Below are 27,711 nucleotides of genomic sequence, written 5' to 3' on the forward strand. Positions count from 1 at the left end.
GATCGACACAAAATGCCGACCAATATAAACATTACAAACTTCGTAAGCTAATATTGAAAATATAATGCTATTATTATCATTATTATTACTATTATTATTATATTATTATTATTATTAGCCTGTTAATTCGTGTATTAACAAATCTATTACATCTAAAGTTAGTAATAACGTTTCACACTTTATCTAATGTAGGCTATTCAGTTTTTTTAACTTCTTTATTGAGAATAAAAATATACAAACAAGGCATATTAACAACATTCACTTAAAAATAGAAATGTAGCTTTTTCCTCGGGTCGAGCACAGAAACAACAAAATCTAGGAAAAGGCTATCTCAAACTTAAAGGTCTCAATTAAAAAAAAAAAAGTAAATAAATAAAACAACTTCCGCGTTTGTTTGAAGTCACGTGACCGTGCAGCGCGTGAACATGGCGTCCACCGGTGGCAGTTCGACGAGCTCCGTGAGGAAGAGACGTGTCGACGGCAGAAAGACGGAGGCACAGTGTCCTGACGGCGGCGGGGGACATGGAGAAGACAACGGCGGGGACACGGAGACAGAGAAGAGACAGCAGTCGTTACGAACCGGGACTTACTGGCTCACCCGGGTCGTGCTGCTGCGGTCCGTCGCCTTCATTTACCGTAAGCATGTAGGCTGGTCTTGAAACTTCTTCCAAAAGACATTTGGAGGCAATATTTCGTCTGTAGTCGACGTTTAAAATGATAACTCTCTGGTTCATAGTCTCTGTTTAGTGTTCTCGTTTTTACACAGTCTGTAAAAAAGTGTTAGCTAGCATTGTGGAGTTGTCTTCATTTGTAGCCTTTAAAGTTAACATTTTGTCTGTCAAATGTCCAAAATAGCATCACTAACTAAGTACATTTACTCAAGAACTACAAATTCTAGGTACTACGTAGTCTTTTCTTTTCCTGTCACTTTCTACTTCTACTCCACTGTACTCCACTCTTTTTTCGACACTACCTATGCATTATATTTATATTTTATATTCTTATATTTCGTGTCGACACTGTAAAGGGGTTGCTTCAATCTCGTTGCACAGGTACTGCACTTGTGTATAGTGTATAGTGACTATTCTGCATTTCAGAGGGTATGAATCTACTTTTGGAATTCTATAAATCGATTTTGAATCGGTTGAGCTTGAATCGCAATACGAATCGATTTATTTATTTATTTTTTTTTAATTTTTTTTTGCACACCCCTACCTGTTAGGGCTTCCCGATATGAGGAAAATATGCATAACGTTGCTGAATATAGCAATAAGGATTTACTAATCGTTAGTTTGCTAACTACTACTCACACTACTACTAACTACTACTTATTAAAGAGTACTCGGCTCTGCATTTCTGCTGCACTCAGTCCAACGGTTTGCTTCTTGACAAGTGAAAGGAAATCCTTACCAACATTTTTTTATTGAAAAAATGTAACATTGAATAGAATGTAAAAGACAGCGTTGGAGTGACAGTTCCATTTTAAAGTCCAGTTTTCTACTGATATTTTCTTTCAATTAACACAACCAATCTCTTAATGACTTTCGCGGTATGTTGCAGCCATTTGCGATATGTTTACTGCGCCTGATGATATCGCGACCACCATTTATGCAAAAAAATAAAAAATGCAATATATTGTGCAGCCCTGTACTGGTAGAGTACTATTGTTGATGTTGTTTGAGCGCTGCAAATAATTGAATTTGGATTACCTTTTGTAGTAATACCTCAATGTAAAAGTTCTTACTGAAGTAGAAGTACACACTATTGGCAATAGAATATAATAACAGTATCAACAGTACTCACTTGGTAGACAGAATGACCAATTTCAAAGTTTTATGTTTATTACTGATCAGGGAGTTTTTCTTCTGCTTTCAGTATTCCGCTAAAATACCACAAATTGCTTGTTAAATTAAAAACTAATTTGAGGAAATCATTTCCAAATCATGAATAAAAGTCAGCAAAAAAGTGACATTACATTTTATAAATTAATATTTTAAAGTGCAGTTTCTATGCTGATATTCACTTTCAACTAACATGAAAAATCTTTCACGATGTGTACTTTGCGCCACTTGACATCGCTATGGTGATTAAAAATAAAACCGACATCTTGTGGGCGGCTGGGGCTCAGTGGTAGAGCGGTTGCCTGCCAATCGTAAGGTTGGTGGTTCGATCCCCGCCCCTGCAGTCTTTGTCGAAGTGTCCTTGGGCAAGACACTGAACCCCGAGTTGATGAGCAGGTGGCACCTTGTACGGCCGCCCCGGCCACAGTGTATGAATGTGTGTGAATGGTGAATGTTTCCTGTAGATGTAAAAGCGCTTTGAGCAGTTGTTAAGACTGGAAAAGCGCTATATAAATACAGCACATTTACATTTGTGCAGCCCTTCCCCGCTCTGCATCAAATCGATTCAGGAAAGCATTGGCTATACCCAGCCCTAGCATTGAATCCCTTTTTGTGTTTTTCACCTTCATCCCCTCTTTTCTGTAGTCGTGGCGTTCAGCGTCGCTTACAACCAGAACAAGCAGCTGATAGGCGAGCACGGCCTAATGCCCTGCAAGAGCTACCTGGAGAGCGTGAAGCGCTATGTAGGAGGGAAGATAGGCATGGCTGCCTGGGCGTACACACCCTCCATCCTCTGGCTCTTAGACTGGAGCGACATGGATGCCAACCTGGATGCCATTGCCCTGGGGGGGATGGCACTGTCTGCGTTGGTCCTAGTGACGGGAACGGCCAACATGGTTATCATGGTCACACTGTGGGTGCTTTACCACTCCCTGGTCAACGTGGGACAGCTGTGGTGAGTCTAGGATATATACATACCATACATACAAAATAAATGTGGAATGTTTGATGTCTGGGCTAGACTAAACTATTTTTTTTTTTTAATTAAACTTCAAAAATGAATTTGTTAACATGATCACCATAAATATGTAGACCAGGGGACACTCAAGCAGATTTTGTAAATTCAGGATAACTGATAAAAAGAGGCATGAACTAGTCTAATCTGTGCATCCTGGCTTGATGCGTTTCGCAATGGTCAAGCCAGGCGGAGGAAGAGCGACTAGGTCAAGCCAGGCGGAGGAAGAGCGACTAGGTCGAGCCAGGTCGAGGAAGAGCGACTAGGTCGAGCCAGGCTGAGGAAGAGCGACTAGGTCGAGCCAGGCTGAGGAAGAGCGACTAGGTCGAGCCAGGCTGAGGAAGAGCGACTAGGTCGAGCCAGGCTGAGGAAGAGCGACTAGGTCGAGCCAGGCTGAGGAAGAGCGACTAGGTCGAGCCAGGCTGAGGAAGAGCGACTAGGTCGAGCCAGGCTGAGGAAGAGCGACTAGGTCGAGCCAGGCTGAGGAAGAGCGACTAGGTCGAGCCAGGCTGAGGAAGAGCGACTAGGTCGAGCCAGGCTGAGGAAGAGCGACTAGGTCGAGCCAGGTCGAGGAAGAGCGACTAGGTCGAGCCAGGTCGAGGAAGAGCGACTAGGTCGAGCCAGGCTGAGGAAGAGCGACTAGGTTGAGCCAGGTCGAGGAAAGAGCGACTAGGTCGAGCCAGGTCGAGGAAGAGCGACTAGGTCGAGCCAGGTCGAGGAAGAGCGACTAGGTCGAGCCAGGCTGAGGAAGAGCGACTAGGTCGAGCCAGGCTGAGGAAGAGCGACTAGGTCGAGCCAGGCTGAGGAAGAGCGACTAGGTCGAGCCAGGCTGAGGAAGAGCGACTAGGTCGAGCCAGGCTGAGGAAGAGCGACTAGGTCAGCCAGGCTGAGGAAGAGCGACTAGGTCGAGCCAGCCTGAGGAAGAGCGACTAGGTCGAGCCAGGCTGAGGAAGAGCGACTAGGTCGAGCCAGGCTGAGGAAGAGCGACTAGGTCGAGCCAGGTCGAGGAAGAGCGACTAGGTCGAGCCAGGTCGAGGAAGAGCGACTAGGTCGAGCCAGGCTGAGGAAGAGCGACTAGGTTGAGCCAGGTCGAGGAAGAGCGACTAGGTCGAGCTAGGTCGAGCCAGGTCGAGGAAGAGCGACTAGGTCGAGCCAGGTCGAGGAAGAGCGACTAGGTCGAGCCAGGCTGAGGAAGAGCGACTAGGTCGAGCCAGGCTGAGGAAGAGCGACTAGGTCGAGCCAGGCTGAGGAAGAGCGACTAGGTCGAGCCGGGCTGAAGTAATTTGGGTAGATGTGCGTTGATGATTACTGATGCTAAAACGGAGAATACGCATTGTACATACTTTATACAAAGTGAGCAGCAGCTTCTTGTGGAAGTATAATCACATGAAACACAATCTTTGTAAAAAAAAAAAAAAAAAAAAGGAAAAAAAAGAATCATGGCCGCTGTAGTGAGAAAGCGAGACAGACGATTGCAGACCGACTGAATGCATAGGCAGCCTAAAAATATAAATTAACGGACCACTGCTTTGAATTGGAACTGTCATAATCATGTTCGTTTTAGCAAATGTCAAGTGGCTCATTGAATGGTTTCAGTTAAGAGCAGTAGTTGGTAAATGTATATTTTTAGACCATCATTCAGTCGGACCGCTATTATCTGCCACGTTTTTTTTCACGTCTGTTTCCTTCTTTACATACTATATGCTTTGCTCCCTTGTATATATGGACATAGAAAAGAAACACTAAATAAATTGGATTCTAAAATCTAGAAACTATAAAGATAATTGATAAATATAATGCACACTGTAAACATGAATGTAACAGAGTATTTTCTTCGGTTATTTCCCCCCCCCCCAGCAAAATATAAGGTCAACAACCATTGAGGTGTTCTCTCCCTGTTGGTACATTAATGGACAGTAGTCTACACTTTATAGTTATTGGTCCAGTGAACTAAGACTGTAATGTGGGAGGATTGTACAATTAGGATATATTCTTAAAATTGTACAATCCTCCCAAATTATAGTTGTTAAAGAATACAAAAGATCTATCTACAAAAATAATTTAAGGTGCATTGTTGCACTATAGAAACACACATGTACAGCACTTTATGTATTGCCTTTAGTAACTGACTTTTCTCATTTTAAACACATTTGGCAACTTTATCAGCCTTTTTTTTAATTATCTCAACAACTGCAGTAATATATTCACCAAACTTCTAACAACAATATGCATAACAGCAGTCTTCATACAGCGAGTGAACAGAAAAGGCTCCAGCAATAACACATCCTGGCTGTTAGCCTGGTCTCGAGCAGGCTAGCGTTAAAGAAGAAATCTCCATGGTAACTTAGTTTCTTCTGTTTTTGTGAAACCATGTCGAGGCTAAATTGAGCCAGGATAACTGGGAAATCCCGGCTTAATCCTTTATCTTGGATTTGTGAAATATCCCTCAGAAAGGGGGGAAATCCCACAGCAACACACACACACACTCCTGAAATGTTGTGCTTCCATGCCCTCATATCTTAGTTATTTTTAAAGCATTAATCAGTATTTTATACATTAAACAATATGAAAGGAATTACTTGTACTGTATTTACGAACCCACAGAGCATTATCAAGCAACTTTGCAGCTGTCCTCAGCTCCTTGGAGCCTTGAAGTTAGATTTCGGCTCATTGTTTTGGGTTCCTGGCCAGAACTCTATCTTCAACATTGTTTCCAGCATTCGCGGAAGGCAGCTGTTTCATTTTTTTTCACCGAAAAATACTGAACTGCACCCTAACCATCCAGCAGAAAACAGCAGACACAGCCAGAGACGAGCTGGGGAGCATGGTGAAGCCGTTAGCAGCTAAAGAGCCAGATATTTTCTCAGTAGTAGTGGAGGACAAGAACGTTAATATTTGACTTCCATTCATCAGGTGGACAGAGACACGACTCCAAATGATTATTTTGTGTCGGTGTTTCACCAGACACACCCTTGTCAGAGACATCTGAACGTGCTAGAAAATGTAAACACACAAAATGTTTGCTTAGTTTCTTTCATTTTCCATAAATAAATGAGAATATTCTTAAGAAGACTGGTTTACCATAACAACTTTTATATGCTTATACAATGCCAGTGTTGTATTTCCAGCTTGTTCTGCTCAAATGCAAACCAAAACAAGGAATACAGTTTAAGATAAATGTCAGATGTGAAAGAATTCCAATTTTTCTTTTCTCTTTTTCTCTCTCTAGGTACTCCTTCGGTAAGTGAACTTCATCGTTAACCGTCCCAGTTTTCAAACCTAACACAAAATCCAGGACTGCTTCCTTTGTTGCCCCACATCAGTAGAAGAGGTGGATCTGAGACAAAGCATGTATGTAAGACATTCCGGTTTGGATGCCATCTTAGTTTGTTCATGGTTACATCCCTCAAACCAAACCTGCATGGGACTGACCTTTTGACACATGTGATGTATGGATTTAGATATTTCAGACTGGTGTTTGTAGAGTAGAAATGGACGTTTTTTTTTTTTCTAATAAGGAAGCTATATCTATCCAATCCTATTATTTCAGTGGAGGAGGATTTGGGGAATTCATCTCAAACAATTAAAGATAGATCTCATTTTTGGAAGTATGCAGCTGTAGAGTCATGGATCATTCTGGATTCCGAGTCACTCTCGACTTTCTCTCGTTTCCCAAATAGTTCACACCCAGTTGTATGGGTTTAGAACTCAGCCACTGACAGACAGTTTACTGATGTGCAGTACTTTGCCTCCTTAGTTTGTGAGCCCAGTAAACTGTCATGAACATAATCATAAAAGGGAGGGTGGGAGGGGAATATTGAAGAAGGTCTAAACAGTAGCTTGTATGTAGGGCTCTGCCAAGATAAGTGGCAGCTCTGTGATTGGTAAATGACACTTTGAATTTAGTGACGCCAGGCCAATGTCTGTGGTTTGGAGATGGGGTTTCTGTTTCTCTCATAAAAAAAATAAAATCTTTTCCCCCCCCCCCTACTCTCACTGTTTTTCTCCCTTACTCTCTGTTCTCTTTTGGACCGATTACCACCCTGTAGCTGACAGTGGAGCTTAACGTCTGCAGACTAATCTCTGATTGTTCCCAAGTCTAGACAAAAACCAGAGGCCAATGGTTTTCCCTGTTAGGGGGCCTTCAGCTCTGGAATAGCATGCCTGGCAGACATTGTTCAGTTGCTTTTTAAAACTGAAAAACTGAAAATTACACAAGATCCTTACACGGTCCTCTGGAGCTTTTGACCATATAAAATGGTCTTCTTCAGTTGTTGCCAAACTGCAGAACTCAAACTCACACATTGGCCGCCTGCCGGCAGGCCAGCACATCACTACAGTGTCCCTTCTCTTTGTATAAATACAGATGAGCAGCGCGGCGTTTGTGGTCTACGCAGTTTCAGGTTTATACAGGACTCTCTTGAGATTAAGTGGGACAATGCAGCTATATTACCAGATGATATTAATGGCAGACCAATACATTCATGATTTCATTTTCTTGTTGCTTGTCCTTCTGTAATAAAGGAAAGTTTGTTACTCCTTAATATGTAGGCCTAATGTTTTTTTATTATATCTTACTTTGGTTTCATAACCTTTTCAATTAGTCTCCCATCCCTGGACCACTAACGTGGCCTATATACGTATATAGTGGCGTTTACCTTCATCACACAGGGAACACCACAAAAGCTTCATCTTTTTATTTTGGTGCTGTCACTTTTCAGAATAAAAAAGAATATTGTTTCACATATCTGCTCACATTATGTATTTAAGTCACTTTTTCTTTGTCCCTTTTGATTGTTCTGTATGAACTCTAATTGTACAAAGATGTTTAGAATTAGACATAGCTTATAGAGATTTGTGCATACGGTTGTAAAACATGTTCTCAAGTTGTGAATAAGGGTTTGAAATTAGGCCTAGTCATTAGGGTCCATTTCCCGAGGAACATTAATTCTCACTGCTCACTTTTAAAGCAAAGGCTAAATAATAACAATACATTTTATTTATATTGTGCTTTACATGGTAGGCTAGTCAAAGACACCAGCACATTTATCACAAAAACAGAAACATTAAACTAGCATATTTTAAAGCAATTAAAACACAGTGTAGCATACAACTTTGTAAAAACGTGGAGTGACTAGTAGGCTAAGTAGATATTTTGACATCCTCACACATTCAGTCGGTCCTCTATAGTCTGTTGGGCTTTTGCTCTCCGTTAGATAACAGCCGGATTTCCCTTTCTGCATATTATATGCTTCACCTCCTCGTTATTTTCCATATTATGCTTCACCTCCTCGTTACTTTCCATTAGAAGCTGCTGCTCATTGGGTGAAACATATGGCGCATGTGTCTTCTCCATTTCTGCATCAGTAAATCTGTGATTGATACCGTGGTCTATTTGAGAAAGCTGTGAACGTGCACTTATCCCAGCTATCTCCACCTGGCTGGACATAGCTCCACCTGTTCATCCTGGTTATCTCCACCTGGCTGGACATAGCTCCACCTGTTCATCCTGGTTATCTCCACCTGGCTGGACATAGCTCCACCTGTTCATCCTGGTTATCTCCACTGGCTGGACATAGCTCCACCTGTTCATCCTGGTTATCTCCACCTGGCTGGACATAGCTCCACCTGTTCATCCTGGTTATCTCCACCTGGCTGGACATAGCTCCACCTGTTCATCCTGGTTATCTCCACCTGGCTGGACATAGCTTCACCTGTTCATCCTGGCTCGGCAAACGTGCAACCAATTAAGCTGCGACAAGCGGATCACACTTAGTCAAGCTGCGCTTTTTCAGTTTTCCTGGATATCTTTATTCTACTTTCGTGCAACAGGCCCCTGGTGTCTGGGCTGAGCTATCATCTAATGTTACCAGCAACCACACTGGAAGTTTAATCACTGAGGGCTAGCAGCCTGGCTGCAACTATTTGCTATTTGTCCAGAATATTTCAAAAGATGACCCCCAAAAAGTCAACAGCCCATGTCGGCTCCATGGGAAGAAAATAGAAGACATCCTCGCTCACCTGCAAAAATTTCACTTGTCAATTAATGCAATACCGAAGACTTCACATTATAAGATTATGAATACAAGCACTTAATAAACTAAGATTATGCTGAAATACAATGAAATAAGTAGTTTTAATAACATACTTTAGAGGAACAGTCTCTAATCTGCAGTTCATGTTCTCTGGTTAAGCAGTGGGACTACTGGTAATTGAGCTGTTTAACAGCCGAGTAGTCAGATTACTTCTGGATCTTTTCCCGGACTGCATGTCCTATTAACTTCCACCACCTCATATTCTAGTGTTTGATATGAACAACCCATAGCCCACAAATTTACTGTTTGTCTATATTTTAGTGTCCTGTGTGTAGATAATTGCATTAACTGTAGTTTGCTCTCTGTGACAAACTGTACCTTTTAATTTAGAGGAACCACTTTTTCCCACACAAACGATACTCTGATGGTTTTTGTCCAGGTTGGGAGAGTCTGCTGTTGGAAACAGGATTTCTGGCCATTTTCCTCTGTCCAGTGTGGACTCTGTCCCAGGTCCCCCGCCGCTGTCCCCCCTCCCTCATCTGCATCTGGACCTTCAGGTGGCTCATTGTTCGCATCATGCTGGGAGCTGTGAGTAAAACACTCTTCACAAAACAGGGTTTGCTGCATCTCTGGGGCCACCCGGGGGAGAAAGGAAAAAAGTTTGACAGGAAACAAATAGCAATGAGATTATTTTTGGATGATTTTTTTTTTGCATAGAAAATTCTCATAGTGGCACTTTAACTTGTCAAACACAACCAGATCATGTTGATTGGAGTTGACTTAGAACCTGCCTCTTTCCTAAAACCCATTCCCTACCCCCAGCACCCTGATTAACGCATTTCCTGTCGGGAGAACCTGAACAGACATTGGTGATATTCCTGTCTAGGAGGAAACAAATATTGTAAATTTAAGCAGAAAGGCATGCACTGTACATACACACACCTGGATACTTCCAGCAAGCCAACATGGAGAAATGAAACCATTTTGCAAGATTATAATTTCCTGGCATATTCCAGTGTTTGTCCTCCTGATTTTAGTTTGTTACTTTTGGAGCCATGTTTTGCTGAAAAACCACTGCCAGTATTTGGAAATCCAACCCAAATATATGGTCGGCTAAACAACGTGTCTGGTTGTTTGACAGCTTCCATAGTGAATTTTAGACCACCGGCTCAGTTGTATCTGCCAATCAGGGCAGTTGCTGCAAATCCTGCTGAGTTTTTCCTGTCAACACAAGGGGAACGACCTCGGCCCCGTTTCCCTGTAAAGACCTCATTTCATTCAGCAATGTTATATGCCGAGTCCCTACAATGTTGAGGGTTCTGTTGGAAATTCAGATAGCAACCCAGCTGGCCTGGATGCCAGCTGACCTTAGCCCCGCCCACAACATTTAAGGTCGGGAAGTTTGGGCTGGACTAGATCCATTGTGGAGCAATGCTCAAACAAGAGTTGAGTTCCGTTGACAACCATGTGTCGCTTAACACACGTCACATACTCACTGCCCAGTAAACCAGCATCAGACTCATATTCTGACTAGAATCTGAGAATGACGACATCAGGCTACAACCCAACAACACCTAAACGTCTGTACACAGAGTTGGGGATTTTGAAAAATGTAACTTAAAAAACAAACAAATCATTTATGTTTTGCTGGACTGCATTTATGTTCTCAAGCTGTGGTCAACCTTTTTCAAGTCACAACCCCCCCCACAATTTGTGACCTCCCTGACATCGTGAAAGAGAGCTGCAAACAGTAGGATTGGGCATCGTTTGGTCCCCCCCCCATTTCCAAGTTCTCTTTTAAAATTGTGGCTGGTGCCTAAACAGTACCTGATACTTTAATAAAAAAAAAAGTTTATAAAAGAAAGAAGAGCCTTGACCAACTGCCACTTTGCTTGTTTGAAATCCATGATATCTCTCATATATATACTCTGTCTAATCAAATCTAAGGATAATTATTGCTTTGGTCCCTAGGACATTTTCAATTATCTTATTTTTAATATACTAAATGATTAATGAAATAAAGAAAAAAATGTCAGATTAAAAAACAAATGAAAATAATCTTTTGTGGCCCTAATTTGTTTCGGCACAATATTCACTTAATCAGTTTGTCATCAAATCTAAGGATAATTATTACTCATGACAGTTGCCTACTATTCTACTTGTTTCCTACTTTGAATTACAACCACCATCATGCTTCATTGTTCAATAGATATTTCATTATTGTGTAAATTCTGCTTGCGTTTCTGCTGCTTTTTATTTTTGAGTGGGTTCATCATCTCTGGTGACATTAGCAGAAGGCGTTGATGTTACTCTGTCAGACTGTGCAAAGTATTTAAAGAAGTCACCATAAACTATTATCTATAAACTAATATCTGCTGAGGAGGTCACTTTCAGCCCAATTGAATCAAATGATTAGATTTAGGCAATTTTGAGATTGAGATTTGGGATTTTCACAATGAGATTTTCCTTTTATTTTGTAATTTATAACCGTGCTTCATTCAAGTGCTGGTAAGAATGTAAGACTTCTATAAAGTTTGGCACTTAGTCCGAAAATCCAGTCCAGACGTCAAACAATAAACGGAAAAGTTGTCGCAGAGGCTACGTTTTTCTATCAGCTACTCAGCTCTGTTTTTTTTACCAACTCTGCGTGAGATGTTTTGGGAAAACATAGATTCCAAAGTGTAAGGAACGTTCCTAGGAATTCACATTTGCATATACTTCACAGTGACCAATTCACTACAGATGACATGATTATACGGGGTGAGAGCCCAAGGTGTTTGGAACTACCATGAGCAAAGACGCCGTCACACAGTGATTTGTTTGTGCGCCGCTCAGCAGTGTGAAGGCCAGTACGGCTGCCACGGTCCCTCAGTGTTTGATCCCCCCCGGTCACACTCGTTTATTTATCTGACAGCCGGTGGGTCCCCACTGCTTTGCGTCTGCTTCACAGTTTGTGCTTGTGAGGACAACATAGCTTAGCACACGCTTTAAAGAACCCCTGAGCCAAAAGAAATTAGCGGAACATGGTGTGCATGAGCCCACCCGTCATGTTTGTTTAGTGTGTTTTTGGACGTGACTTAGAAATGTCCCAAATTGATTACATGAGGGGCATTCTTTTCCCCACATCATTGTACATGCTGTCATGGTGGCATATGCACATCAATATTTTCTAAATGCAGTAAGATGGGTATCTTGTACTAATACTGGGGATGGGCTAATGTGCTTTTACCATTACTGTTGTTGCATTTTCCACTTATTATCCTTTTTAACCAACTGTTGCAATCATTTCAAATACTCTTTTAAGATGTCTTTCTTTGGAACATATAAACAGTTTTGAGAGTGTTGCGGAAAGCTATCCCATTTATTCAGAAGGAATCAAACGCTCCTGTTTCCTTGGTTACGTATGAAAATAACAACAGACTCCGCTAAGCTACATAAAGCACCACCTTATAAGGGAAGTAGGCTATATAGCTCACTAGAACAAACAGAACTTCCAACACACACGCACACACACACACGCACACTATGCTGAACAAGAGTGTTCACATATTTGCATATGTAGTAATTAATAGATTAATTGCCTTTATTACTGTGGCCATAAGCAAACCTAGATGTGTTCAACATACCCTGCAAATTGTGTTTGGACATTAAGCAGCTAGTGGGATTTAAGCTTGTTTACTTCAGCAGCCTATGTGGGTAATTGGCTCCAGAAAGTGTGGCTAATGGGATCTGATAGGACCATGTTAGCTCACAAACTGTGAAATACAGTAAATATTCTGAAATACAATTAGCCGTGTTTACATAAGGGCTGAGCGGAGTACAACTGATTCATATGCGGCCCTTTTTAATTTCCTTTTCTTTACAAATAGATTAGCTTGAGGTCAGCCTGTCACCCTCGGTCCACATCACGATAGTTCTTCATTTTTTAAAGGCTGTCTTCAAATTAGTGCTTGCCAGACCATCCTCCTCCTTTATTGGCATTTCTTTAAACCAATCACAGTCATCATGGGTGGTGGTAAGCTCCATACGGATCCGCTGCATGATAGCCTCAGGAAAGAACTTGTTTTGGTGGAACATGTGTATGTTCAAAAGTAGTTTTAGTCCACCAGTGTTTAGATGGAAGGTGACGGACATCCGCTTGTTGAAACACAACTCTGACATTTTTACCTTTTGAGTTAATATTGTGAAATGTTTGCCAAACGGTTACTTATTTGTGTAGTGTATGACATGCGTAGTGTATGACATAGTCTTGCGGTCTGCCAATCTGGGTCAAGGGAATACAAATAATGCGGGTCTGTGCGGGATGTCCCTCTGACCAATCAGGGAGCTGCAGTGTTTTAACTCCACCTTATGGGCTTAGACTTTATTGACAATGTTTCATTTCCGGGATGGTTCAGGTGCCGCTAGAAATTTCGACGGATGTCCCCAATCTGAGGACTATGGTTCCCTGGTCCTCAGATCTCTGCAGGGTAAATCCAGACAGCTAGCTAGACTATCTGTCCAATCTGAGGACTATGGTTCCCTGGTCCTCAGATCTCTGCAGGGTAAATCCAGACAGCTAGCTAGACTATCTGTCCAATCAGAGTTTTCTGAAAAAACAACTTTTGAACATAAACGTTCCATCAAAACCAGTTCCCTCCCCCAAGTACCAAACACTATCCACAACTGTTGCTAGTGTAAAACCAAAAAAAGTTGAGAAAAGTCTAGCGGTGCCATGCAGTGGAAGAAGGGCATAAATGAGACCCTGCTGTGGTGCTGCCAACATGGTTCCTGTTGCTTTCTTTTTAAAACCCTCTTTTAAATTTTTGATTGTTGGGATCCAGGGTAAATCTTTGCTTTGCCAGTCTCGTCTATTAAAATCGTGCGGTTTACCTCACGTCAAATGCATTTTCGTCCGTCTCAGCGTACCTGAAAGACAGACAGAACTTGTGGTCTTTACCTCAGCTGTTTTGGAAGAGGGGGGGGAGGGGGGGAGTTCTGTTTTAGCAAGTCAAAGTACTTCTCACCAGGACTTATTGGTAGAACATGCTGACAGAATATGTCTCGGTCTTCTTTTAGTGAGACGTTGATGGAGAGTTTACCCTTTTTTTGTTTTTACATACATTCTGAGAGTATTGAAATTAGTATTTGTTACTCTCAATAAAATGTCAGTGTTCTTCCTGGAAATTTTCCACACCTGGAAACGGGTTAATTCACATTAGTATCCTTTCCCCAGGGCTCTGAACGCTCCAGGCAGACTGCTCTGATTAGGTCTGAGGTCTGTATATCACGCTGTAAAGAACTCGTGACTGAATTGGACTGGATCCTCTCAGCAGCCAGCATCTGCAGTCAACAGCCACGGCTCGTAATCAGAGGGAAATGTCCTGCTTTTTCTAAATCTGGTTAGAGAAGTCAGCGTACAATTTATTCCGCATTCCGTTTGGTGTGAGAGAGTGAGAGGTCAATATTGACAGTCCCGTGTCCTAGATAGCACCCTATTTACTTAATTTGGGGAAAAAACAGAGGACACATTCCTCTTGTGAAAGTGTACTTGCATGAACCTTAGTTTTATCATGTATTCAAGTTTTGATTACTGAATTACATGGTGCATTGTAAAGATTTGAAAAATGTTCGGATGGATGTCATGTGCTCCTCTATTGAATATATATTCTGTATTGAGTTGTCCGATGATGTACACATGACCATATTATATCATGTCCTGCGACAATCATGGGCTTGTTCCTTGGGCAAGTTATTTGCTCCAGATACTGCCACATCTGTGTGTGTGAATGTTTTCGTATGAGTAGGTTGCACCTTTTATTGCAGCCTATGCCACCAAGACTGGAAAAGCACTATATAAATCCAGTCCGTTACCATTCTACTAATAATGCACAATTATAACAATGACCATCAATCTATCAGGGTTGTTTGTGTGCTTTCAGATACATTCCATGACACTCTTAGTTTTTTTTAGTAGCGCGCATACTTGGGATGTTACCAGAACCGATACTACAATACACCTTCCAGTTCTAAAATGATGAAACACCAACGATGCCCTTTTTTTTTTTTTTTTTTTTTTTTTTAAAGGCACCGTTAGCAACGATACCAGTGTTAGCAGCATCGGTGTTGCGCCACTTCTGGAACTGATGGGGGCAGTATATGCTTCAGAGTGCCCTTCTACATCAGATTCATATCTTTCCGAAAAATATGAACAAGAGTCATCTCCACCTGACCTAAAAAAATGGCATGTTCGCAGCATCGGCAAGCCTCAACTTTTTGCACCGATCAAATCTCACGTAATCTAAACCCAAAGAAAATGTATTTGTTTTTTTCCCCTAATGACGGACAGTCAATCTGGATAATTGGTTAATCTGGATAAAAGTTCTACAGCGTTGTTTGTGTTTGTTCATATTCCCCCACAAAAAGTGTATTTTTATTTGACACACTGGTATCGGATCGGTACTCGGTATCGGCCGACTTGCAGGGTCAGGTAGCAGAATTGGTATCGGAACAGCTCTTATTTAAAGTTGTCATTATGTGCTGGGAAGTACTGGACTGACCCACTGCACTTCTTCCCTTTCTTCTCTTCATTCCTTTTACTTTGTCCTCTTAATTCATTTAAGTTGTTCAGCTTTGATGTTGTTAATTATATGCAGTACAGACTGTTATCTACAAATGATCATGCCTTAGCTGTCTGCTCTATCTTGCCAATCTTTGGATTTGAATTATTTATGAGGAGAGGTTGATGCTTTTATAACTCCCGGTGCCTTCAGTGACCGTCAGCCTACAGTTGTGTGCTTTTGCCAAACCGTGCTCCCCTCATTAACGAGGACGAGGGGGACACCTAATCAGGTTTTATTCCCTTTGATCCGTTTCAGCTAAATACGGGATCTGAGTGACTGACTGCAGTTTGTAATCCGTTTTTCTAATGCACTGTTGATCGTTGCTTATTTGACTTTTATTTACAACAGCACCAAGTACAGTGCATCATAAACTGTAACATGTTTGTGTGTTTTCGGTCTTTTTCAGGGACTCATTAAAATCAGAGGTGACAAATGCTGGAGAGACCTCACCTGCATGGACTACCACTACGAGGTGGGTGTAAACAATGTTATTGTGTATATTAAGCTAGAGTGACCCCCCCACCCTTTACAGTGAGATTTATAAAACAACACTGTGTCCCTTTGGTCTCTCTCCCCACTTCTTGCCTGTCAAGGTATTGTGTAATACAGGTAGACTGACATGCTGTGTAACCAATCACAAAGGCAGAATAAGAACTGGAAAGGCCCTATCTTGCACCTGGCGCAAAGCAAAGCCTGACGCAAGTGTCTTTGCTAGTATAAGACCGACAGAGTTGTCAAATTCCCATCCAGCGCCCACGCCGTTTAAATACACTGTCTTGGTCTCGTCTCGTTGGGGTTGAGTTCTGTTAACAGTTCAGTTGCGTTCCGTTGCTCTGATTAGTTATGAGATTATGTTATGAATAATAATTTTTTCTGCAAAAGAAAACTCTTTCGGGGGGAAAAAGAAATCTGCAATATATGCATATGATGTTTTATTTTTATTGCTGCAACAACAAACAAAGAGGACAGGGTGGTTTGCATGAGTGACAAAGGAAATAAGAGAAACTAGGATACAATCTCAAGGCTCTTTGAGTTCTGGGAAGAGCAGTGCAGAAAGCATCACACAGCAGTGAGCCCTCATGAAAACTATCAAAATACCAATTTAAGAGGGCAGTGCATCACAGACTAGGCTCATTTTTTAAATCATTCTTGTCGGCAGATTGCCAGTATAATTTAGTAAATTTCCCAAAGGCCTGTTTTCATTGATAATCTTAACATCTGAAGACTGATGCAGTTATGCAAAGACATTGAGTCATCCTGGCCTTCTCTCCTGAACTCACAACGGGCTAACCACACCAGGGCAACACATTACAGGAACCGCTGTCAGGGGTTTCAGTAAATCAGCCTCTTTTGCAGACCGTGAGGTTGTGTTTGTTTTTCCCCTGTGGGACGTTCAACCGCTCTGACCCACACCGCTGTTACCAAGCCGCAGAGGGAGAAGGGCCGTCTTATGTAATTAACATAGACAGGAATACACTGGCTCCTATGGGACAGGATGACTGGAGATGACACTCAAATATCAAGAATACAATATACTGTAGATACTCACGCAGTCTGTAATACAATGGGAATGGAGGCTGGACTGTAATCCACTGGCTCCCATGGGACTGGCTAACTTGTGCAGAGATTATAGCTAAAGGAAGGGAAACAGAAATGATATACCCCAAACAGGAACTGTCGCAGTTTCTGGCTTTTTAGTTTGGAAAAGAAACTGCATTTGATTTACTGGTTCACTGCATTGTAAATGTGCAGTCATTTATCCCTCTACTCTTAGTTCCCAGGGTTAGGACAGTTTTAGCATAGCTAATGCCATGGAAATCACTGAGCCAGTGATTGTCAACCCGTGGGGTTTTAAAATGATAAATGGGATAAGATATTTTTTTCCACTACTCTAATTCATCATCTCCATTTCTTGTAACATATCAAACGGTCTCTGTCCTCTCTGATAGTGAATCATAAAAAGCGGGCTGAACAGGGGAAGCATTCTTTGGCTGAACCACTGTGCATTATGTAGAACATGATTTTATGTCACAAAGTCAGTGCTTTTTCTTTCTTTTAAGGGATTATAAACCAGGGGCTCTCACATTTGTGACGACTGAGCGCCAGTTTCCTTTTTCCTTAAGATAATGTTTTTGGGGCCTTTTTCTTTATTAGATAGTATAGATGGATGGGAACGGGGGTGAGAGGGGATGACATGCAGCAAAGGGCCGCATGTGGAATTCAAACCTGGGCCGCTGCCAAGGACTGAGCCTACATGGGGCGCTCAGACTGAGTGCCCTTTTAGGGAGACAGTATGTGATTGAGTGCTGTAAAGGGAAAATGCCGTTGCGAGTTGTACACTGAAATCGCTAACTTTGGCTAAGAGCACTAGCATACATGACAGAAAACTATTCCTGCAACACTTGCGTGGTGCCACTTGTTGCCATGCAGCCAGTATCTTTCTGCAAGCTGCCATTCTTAACTCTGACTGAGGCTGGTAATGGGTCTGCTAAATGTTAGCTAGCAGCTCTGTGACACTGTACTCAAGCACAGTGGCGCTTTCCTTTTTTGCGGTTCTTTTTTGTCCTTGTGCGTCTCTGTTATAAATCCAGCTATATATCATTGGGTGTCTACAGGGTTTTGTGGGGACAAGCTAACAGACATTTGCCTAATTAAACATTCAGCAGGTACAGCAACAGTAGCATGTTCTCCTGACAAATGCAAGTCCTGTAATCAGTGATGCAATGATGGATGCTTTTGCAAACAATTATGACCCTCCTTTACGCGTGCAACTACATTTCATCAATTACACTCGTCCTTAAAATTAAGATGTGTACGATCCATGCGTGGGCAATGGCTAACAAAAGTTTTATAATCTCACTTTTAGCTAAACTCTGAATTCAACTCTAAAATGGGAGAAAATGCTTGCAAAGGGGATTTTTTTTAGTTACATGGTGACAGGTGTTTAAAATGTATTAAATCATATTAAAATGTGGACCTTATTCCGTTCTGGGTTAGTTTCTCTGACCTGCTCCAACCTCAGCGGTCAACAGCCTTACGGACACACACACACGGACACACACACGGACACACACACGGACACACACACGGACACACACACACTCTACCAGAAGCCTTATTGACCCTCTCTGACACACTGCTCTCTTTCAAACGTGCAGATCCCCTCCTGTCCTGACTCCCCGGGGGCTGTGTAGGTGTGTTTCGGCGTAGTTGGTGTTGTGTTTGCTTTGGTTTGTGTGCTGTAATGCAGCTTGCGTGCAGGCCAGGTGGGGTTGTTTGGTTGTCTGAGGTTGCAGGCTCCTTGCCTTTGGATTTCTATGGGTATTTAGGTAAGCTACAGGTTAAACAACCCCCATTTTTTCTTCTCCTTCCATTCCATAAAAGACTAGTGTGCTAGTGTCTTGTTCACTCCCCCGCCAACCTATTTCTGTGCTGTGTTTATTTTTCACCACCTCACCTGACACTATTTGCATGTTGAGCAGTTACACAGTTTGCATGCGACCACCACACACACACACACGCACACTTAATCATACAGTTTGTACACAAACCCTGCACAACTCTGTATGTGTCTGCTTTTTTGTAGGTGGGGTTGCCTTCATTTAAATAAATGTTCCACCTCTATTTAGACATGGAAATGTTTCCCCCAAGGTGCTCCATACCAGGCTCAGACAAGATTTTAGTGCCAGTCAAGCAAAGAAAACATGCGTTTCAAAGAATGGAAGAAGTCTATTTTTAAAGAAAATGGTTGATACAAGTATGAACATTAATGGATTCATGGAACAAAAACCAATTGATTAGAAGTCACGTTTTATCTTGATGCCCCCTTTTTTCTGACAGGTCTGCTGCTACTAAGCCTCTGGTATCGTAGTCTGGAGTAGAGCTGTAATCGGGCCTTAAAAGTCAGACCCCACAAGGCCCGAGACCGACAAGTACATTCCACAGCTTTTTAAAAGCTTGAACCTGTTTACAGCCCAACATTATTAAAATGTGCGCACACACAGCTCGTGTCAAGAATGAGTCATTTATACATAACCTGGCTCATTATTCTCATTATGCATATGGTCAAAAGTTTTCCACACATCACACTTTTTTTATTTCTTTGTCGCTGCAACTGAAATGTAATTGCCAGAGCCAGAGGCCAGCCTCCGTTTCACCTCCTCAGCATCCATTCTCGCGCTAATTGAAAAGCGTCACCTGACCACTCATTTACCGCGCAACCTGGAGCGCAAGCCGGAGCCTGTGTAAAATTATAGAAATGATTATAAGATATTATACATCTTCAAAGATAAAGATCTTCAGCTCTTGTCTGGAGCTCACATTTCCACCTTTGTCTTTGCTCCTTTTCACCCCCCCCAGACCCAGCCAGTTCCTAACCCAATGTCCTACTACATGCATCACTTCCCATGGTGGTTCCATCGCTTCGAGACATTGTCCAACCACCTCATCGAGCTCATCTTCCCGTTCTTTACCTTCTTGGGCAGACGAATGTGCATGGTCAACGGAGCCATCCAGATTCTGTTCCAGGTATCTCACACTCTGTTCACCAACTCACAGGAGCATGTGATAACAAACACTAGTGCTGTTGGCATCTTGTGGGGAAAGCCGGTATTAGCCATAGCATTATTATTATTATTGCATTAAACCTGTTTCCTGGCCTATTTAAGGTGATGTTCAATTCCATTAATCACTGTTTTTTTTGCAATGTATGTCACTGTGCAATTGAATTTCATTCGTGCATCATTTGCCATTGGCATCAGAGAGCTCATGTTAGTGTAAGTCAATTTTGCGTGGTTCAAAAGAAATCCGTACTCCCAGTCCACATGTTGGTTGAACTGCTTATAATGCCCCATCATACAAAAGTGATGAAATAAAATCAACCCAGCAGTTGTTTAATTATAATATTGTGTGTGTCTTTTCACTTTGTCTTGTCTTTTGTGCTTCATAGGTGGTTCTGATAGTGAGTGGGAACCTCAGTTTCCTAACTGGCTGACCATTGTTCCCAGTCTGGCCTGCTTTGATGATGCAAGCCTGGGCTTCTTGTTTCCCTCTAGAGGTGGAGCCAAGAAGGCAGTGCTCGAGATACAGAATGAGGATGCAGCCGGGCTCACCCCCACTCCCACCAAAGGTACTCAGGCGCTGTGTTCACAAAACACCCTAATGGTACGTGTCCATATAGTCGTTTGTTTCCCCGCTAGTGTGCTGGCCACCAACAGTTATAATTTTTTCAAAACAGATCATAATGGAGCCTTGTTTGGAATATAAAATTATGTTTCTAAAAACATTCTATGCATGAAATAAGCTTTGCAGATGCTAAATCTATCTTCAACAATCATGACTCAAAGCATTGCATTGAATTGCACAGCTGCTCCCATAGACATAAATGGGAAGTGTGGAAATGACTCGGATAGTAAACATGTACTACAAGGCTAAATGTAGAAAGTGAACTTCATCCATCCATCCATCTCTTTAAATGTGGGATGTAGGGCTGGGTATCAATCAAAAATTTTCGATACCGGTACCAATACCGATACCTTTACTTCGATATCGGTTCCTGAATGATACCTTTTTCAATACCAGTTTTATAATATCAATTCTGAGAAAAAGAAAATTACACAACACAATAAAGTTCAAATCTTGAGTTTTATTTTTAGCTCAGATTTTTCCATTCAAAGTACTTCTCTCATATATATATATATATATATATATATATATATATATATATATATATATATATATAATATACATATACATATACATCAGAGTCAGAGGCTACTGTGAGGAGAATATAAAAATAACAGTGAAGATAAGGTTAGCTGTTTAACCAGCTGACCCAATGGATAAGCATATTTTTACAAACATGGACAAAGTATTGTCTGTAAATGTTAGCTTTTGATTTAGCTAGCTACGCAGCAATAGAATAAGGTAACTCAGCACGATGCACGTGTTAAGTTGCAGTAACGCTAATAAACATAAACTTGCCTGTTGAAATCCCAGACACAGTGCCGTCCTCGGTACTCTTTGATGAGGCGGAGTCCGGTGGGGGATGTTTTGAATCACTCGGAGTCGGCTCTGGTTTTGCATTGCCCACGGGCGGCTGAGAGGAGGAGGACTGCGCAGGCTGCGCTGGCTGCGGTCCGCTCTTCTTGCAGTCAAACACTGTGCAACTTTCCGCTCTTAAATTGATCCCGTGCACTATCAGGTGCTTCATCAAATTAGTCGTGTTGCCAGCCTTAGCAACAATGTCTTTTTTGCATATATTGCATTTCGCACTGTTGGCATCAATCTTAATAAAGTGAAGCCACACTTTTGATGTAGGTGGCATTTTTAAGCGGTACAACGATGCTCGCAACCAGTTCACAACAGATACACGTGAACCCCGTCTGTTGGCGTAACCACGTATGTATTTTTCCTGGGTGACGCAATCACGTTTAACGTTACAGCCAATCACCGAAACTTGGCACCGAAAGACGAGGCATAATTTGATACTGTGTAAAACCGAAACATTTCGGTCGGTACCATTTAAAAAAAAAAAAAAAAAAACGAAGTTTGGTACCCAGCCCTAGTGGGCTGTCAATTGATTAAAATATTTATCGCAGTTAATCGCACAATTATTCATAGTTAACTCACGATTAATTGCACAAGTTTTTAATGCTCTCATCAACATGGACGCAGACAAATATGCTTGCTTTATGCAAATGTTTATTATTATTGCAACAGTCTACAACAATGACAAATACTGTCACTGTTGAAAGTTTGTTGCTTGCAGAGTTGTCCAGGCGTCTCCGTTGTTGACTATTCAGCACGGCGTGCCTGTGGCGTCCAGGCGTCTCCGTTGTTGACTATTAAAAACGGCGTGCCTGTGGCGAGGGGAGGAGGGTTCACTGCGTCCGCCGTATGCCGGGCCAGCAGAGGGGATTCTGAGACTCGACGTACTCCGGTGGCATTCAAAACACCCTTCTGCTTTATGCATTTCTTCCAAGGAGCTTGGTTTCTGCTAGCCATCCACAAGATTACTGCTGCAACGCTTCATGATTTTACAAACTAAGGGGCAGCACGAGGACCAAATCACAGAACACGTTAATCACGCATCAGGAACATAAGTGGTGTTCAAAATGAATTTACCTAAATCTCGTTATTATCACGTTAATTTTGACAGCCCTACTTCAGTTCAAACTTTGATACACACAAGAGGTCCAGAGACTCTTGTGGCGACATTGGCATCTCAGTAACAGTGGATGGTAATAGGTACAGGAGGAAGGGAATTATGGAAGAAAAGGGGAATTATGGGAAGAAAAGGGATTAGCACTTGGACAGCTGAGAAGCTGGGAAAAGGTTGACATATGGTTTATTGGATTTTAATGTTATGTGGTTCTATTTTTTACAATACAGACTCCTTAAAATGTGGTTAAAGCACAAGTGGCCCCTCTCTAATTGGTCTCATTGGACCTATTAGTGTCTTTGCTTTATCGTAAGATGTGGACTGTAAAATAGGTGTTTTAATCATTTCAACAGACCCAGAAGGTCTTTTAGTGTGAAGACTTTTAGTCGGATTATGTTGATGTGTTTAACATGCGTTGGATAAGCAGGCGGACGCAGGTAGGAAGGAAGGAAGTGATGTGGACTCAGCCAACATGTGTCTGCACCAGCCGTCCCATGATCTCACAGGTCAAACCTCTTCCACTGAAGTCCCCATACACACAAATACATATTAGACTTAAACATTAACTAGCACTAATCCTGTACCAGGAAACATGTTGTCCTCCGTAAATGATGTCTCCCTTTCTAGGCCTAACACTAACAAATATGTCACCTTGATTTTGGCTGTAATTACAGTTTTTCTCTCATTTTGAGATCCAGGACAACTAAAAGCATTTCTCTAAAAGTCAACTAACTTTAACTTGTAGTGTGACTGTTTCTGCACTACAGTTGTACTGTTACTACACTGCACATTTCTGTCTATATGGTTCATACTGAATATAGCCGTATTTATTCTGTTTTTCTAATAATCCACTGCATACTGTATATCTAAATTTTTCTGACTGCTGTTATTGCTACTACATTGCCCATATCTGTACATGATGTTCATACATTTTCAAAATATATAGCCATACTTATTCGGCTCTTATAATGTAACTAATATACTGCTCATATTAATATTTAATTTATATACTCTGAAACACCTTATGTAAGTTCCAAAAAACAATCTTAAAAAGAAAACTGCTCTATATTTCCTGTCCTGTCTATACTTGTATCACATTGCACTATTCTGCTCTTTTTGCACTTCTGGTTGTATCCAAACTGCATTTTGTCGTCTTTGTTCTTGTACTCTGCACAATGATAATAAAGTAGAATCTAATCTAAAAATAAATGCTCCATCTGCTCCTTTAGGCAAATCAGGAGCGACTTCATCAAATCTGTCTAAGAGCAGTGTCTAAATATAGAGTAACGAATTATCAAGACTGGTGTTTTTCAGGCTAATTTACTCGTTCTATGTGTGTGAGTGTTAACTTTATGTAGCCTCTCATTGCCAAACCCTATCCACAGTGCTGTGGAGTAAAGTCTGGCTACACCACAGATGCATTCCTGAATAGGAGAAAAAAAAAACACTCTGCACTGTTTGCATTTCCTTAAAACTACGCTCCGGACACGAAGAAGGTGGCTCTGCAAAGAAAGTCTGGGGAAGGAACTTGTTTTGGTAGAACATTAGTACCCGCAAAAGAAAACACCACATACAATATGAAATGAAGATGGTTACACAATACCAAAAAATGCAGTAACGTGAGGTATTTAGCTGGAGACATGGTTTAAAATAATTTGCTTTTACCAGTATATCGCTATGTGTACTTTGTCCATAACAATACTCTCCAATCCCAAACGTTCCAGTTAGATAGGAAATGCCGTGAAAAATACTCTGTAAATCTCTACAATCCTTCCCTGAAAGAACCGAGCAATTAATTTTTCAGCCTGTAGCTTGCTAGCTCAAAGGTTGTTGCGAATGCATTTTGAGAACGGCAACACACAGAGGGCGGAATGTGAGGGGCCTCTTCCTTTAAATGTTGATCCCGACTATACTCTATGTGATGCAGGTATGTGGATGCGTCGGGTGATGAACATCGCTCTGGGCATTCTGATTGGCTGCCTTAGCGTTCCCGTGGTGATGAACCTGTTAAGCTCCAAGCAGGTGATGAACACCTCCTTCGACCCGCTGCGTATCGTCAACACCTACGGGGCCTTTGGCAGGTACGGTACAGTCAGGGCTCTGATGAGATCCGTGGGTCCTTAAAACAGTCTTAACAAACTGCCTAAATGTAAAGGTCTTAACATGTTTTAAAAATGCACTTTAAAGATGGTAAAAAGCACCCGCACTTTTAGATCTTGCACTCTCATGTTACGTCTACAGTTTTGCATTTGTATACAGTACATCAACCCAGCAGCCTTCGACCCTCTTTCCCCCCTCGTACAGAGCTTTTAGTTAGCATTTAGTTAGCATAAGCTTAAAGCTATTCTTCCTGGGGTCCTGATATCTGTCTTGTGACAATGCAATTTGCAACATCACATTAAACACAACACACACAGAGACATCATTTCACATTACACAGCATTTCACAAAATACAAATCATATTTAAAATTGACAGCTAACGCAATAATCATAAAAAAAGGAAAAGACATTACGCTATTCCGGATGAATCTATTTTAAGCAAGAAGAGATAACAAAGAAGCCCTATAACAGACTTGCTACTAAATTAATATTACGCACCTCTGTCCAGCATTACCAAGGAGCGCACCGAGGTGATATTCCAGGGCACTCTAAGCCCGGATCCCAAGGACCCTGAGGCGCTTTGGGAGGAGTACCAGTTCCTGTGTAAGCCTGGGGACCTTTACCGACGGCCGTGCCTCATAACACCGTACCACTACCGGCTGGACTGGCTCATGTGGTTTGCCGCCTTCCAGGTGAGATGCTGAACAACTGCAGGAGACAATGTACGGAGGGAAGTACACAACCAGTCTCAAAACATAATAACTTGTCTTCATATATAGGATTTGGCTGATTTTGGTGCCAAAACTGATTTTGTGTCAAACTAGGACTGGGTACCAAATACTTTTTAGGCTGAATTGCCTCCTTGGTATCGAGTATCGAAAATGCCTCGTCATTCAATACCCAATTTCAATACCAAAGGAGCAAATTGAGTATCGTGTAGGAACCGTTATTGAAGTCACAATATAAGTATCGGATATCGAAAATTCTGTAACGATACCCAGCCCCAGCCAAAAGACAAATAGAGACATTAGTAAATGATGTAAGAATTCACTGCTATCCCTTTTTATCTGGTTTACCAGCACATATCACTTTATTTTTAGGGCTTGTGTGCCAAAAATGAGTTGTGGGCCTCAGCCGTTGAGGACTGCTTGTGGTACTAAGTGTTTCTAGCCACTAGGGTGCCAATGTCTCATGTACTTACCTCAATTAAATACATTGGCATAGTATATCTTCTGTCAGCCTCCATATCTTTCTCCTTGTCTCTTCTGGTGTTTATTTTCTTATTGTCTGCACACCTGTCCCTCTTAATGCCACACTCTGTCTTTTGCCGTGGTCTTAATTATTTTGCCTCAGAGCCTCTTGCTACAGTACATTCCCGCCTCAACATTTGTCTGTGTGTGTGTGTGTGTGTGTGTGTGTGTGTGTGTGTGTGTGTGTGTTCCCTCTCCCTTACTACCTCCTTTCTAACACCCTGTCCCCATGTTTTCATCCAGACCTACGAGCAGAGCGAGTGGGTGATCCACATAGCAGGACGTCTGCTGTCCAATGACAGTGCCGTCCTCTCCCTGCTCGACCACAACCCCTTCCAAGGCAGAGAAACTCCCAGGTAAACCCAGAGCACACAGCAAAGACCCTTATACTGTATGACAAACATTTATCAGCATGACGCGCTTTATGTTGATATCAACTTCATCACAGCACATCGTTTTAATATTAAAGATCCAGCTCGTGTTACATGAACATCTGTCATCAAACGTGCGTTACTCAAACAATCCCATACTCCCCATGAGTACTTATTCTCTGTGTTAGAGCCCCCTCTGCTGCAGCAATACTAAATCTGAATTATGTTTATATATGTTCATATGTTGCAGTGCCATTGAATTTGTTAGGACAATATACTGTATACCTCTAATGAAAAATAGTAATAGTATAATTATTAAAATAACTGTTCCACCATTGGGATGAAGGAGTGAAGTGCAGCACATCTGGCTGATTTTATTTATGTAACCTTTATTAAAACGGGTAATCTCATCGCACTGTGGGCTGGAGAGAAAATATATTTTTAATTGTTTTGTATGTCTGGCACATATTGCAGAATCAATAATAAAGTTAACTTTCAAAGGTAAAAGTAAGCAACAATTCCAATAAAAAAAGAATTCCATTGGAATTACACATTTATGAACCCATTCCAAGTTGGAACAGGTTTTCGATGCCCAATGATCCTAAGGATCCAGTAAGGAGTCTTAGCGCTCCGTGATGGACATCGTCCAACATCCGCCATTTGGACGTTCAGAGACGAGACGCTGACATTTAAAAGTGTATTTGTTTCATGGGACTACACTCCTTTTGTGTCCTGGTCCTTCTCAGGTGGGTTCGAGGGGAACATTTCAGGTACAAGTTCAGCCCGGCGGGCAGCAGCAGCGCAGCTCAGGGGAAGTGGTGGCTGAGGAAACGCATCGGAGCCTACTTCCCTCCCCTGGACCTGGAAGGACTCAGGGGCTACTTCCAGTCCAGGAACTGGCCCCACCCTCACATCCAACCAAAAAGGAGCTAAAACCTTGATCTCGGACTACAGGCGCTGAGGTTGGAAAGACGTCAGATTAAAGTCGTCTTCAGTGGGATGCTGCTGCGGTTGAACTCAGGTAAAACGGACCAAGGATGCCTTCAGGTTTATTTTAGATTGCAATGTTTCCTGAAGAACTGTGTGATAAAACCTGAAATCAAACATCTTGTTACTCCCAAACAATGTGATACTTTTCAAGGTTTCATTGAGTGAGGTATCTGTTTCACAAATGAGGTGCTTAATTACTGTATTTTGCATCTCATTAAACAACCTCAGTGAAAGTGTATATCAGTATTGTTTTTGATTTTCGACTAAAATACCAACATTAAAAGAGTTTCCTTTTTAAATTTAGTTTTTTTTTTTTGCATTTGAATTATAATTTATACTGTTTA

At 41.8% G+C, this 27,711-nt stretch overlaps 1 protein-coding gene and 1 long non-coding RNA gene across 2 annotated transcripts; one reads left to right on the top strand and one right to left on the bottom strand.

The window, feature by feature from the left end:
- Nucleotides 1–397: 397 nt before the first annotated feature.
- lmf1 (lipase maturation factor 1) lies at nt 398–27,661 on the top strand. Its single transcript, XM_032502614.1, is given in 12 exon segments — nt 398–636; nt 2,487–2,796; nt 6,086–6,096; nt 9,331–9,479; nt 15,900–15,965; nt 19,853–20,020; nt 20,442–20,472; nt 20,475–20,621; nt 24,583–24,736; nt 25,265–25,448; nt 26,250–26,362; nt 27,124–27,661. Coding segments are annotated over 12 exon segments (1,731 nt in total). The 5' UTR covers nt 398–425; the 3' UTR covers nt 27,311–27,661.
- Nucleotides 22,135–22,718, bottom strand: LOC116671384 (uncharacterized). The gene is made up of 2 exons (XR_004327255.1): nt 22,347–22,718; nt 22,135–22,276 (listed from the first exon to the last, which is right to left on the bottom strand). It is a non-coding gene; the product is annotated as an uncharacterized LOC116671384 (long non-coding RNA).
- Nucleotides 27,662–27,711: the final 50 nt, after the last annotated feature.

This window comes from Etheostoma spectabile, chromosome 21 (genome assembly GCF_008692095.1).
Source record: "Etheostoma spectabile isolate EspeVRDwgs_2016 chromosome 21, UIUC_Espe_1.0, whole genome shotgun sequence".
In the NCBI taxonomy this organism is placed as follows: Eukaryota; Metazoa; Chordata; class Actinopteri; order Perciformes; family Percidae; genus Etheostoma; species Etheostoma spectabile.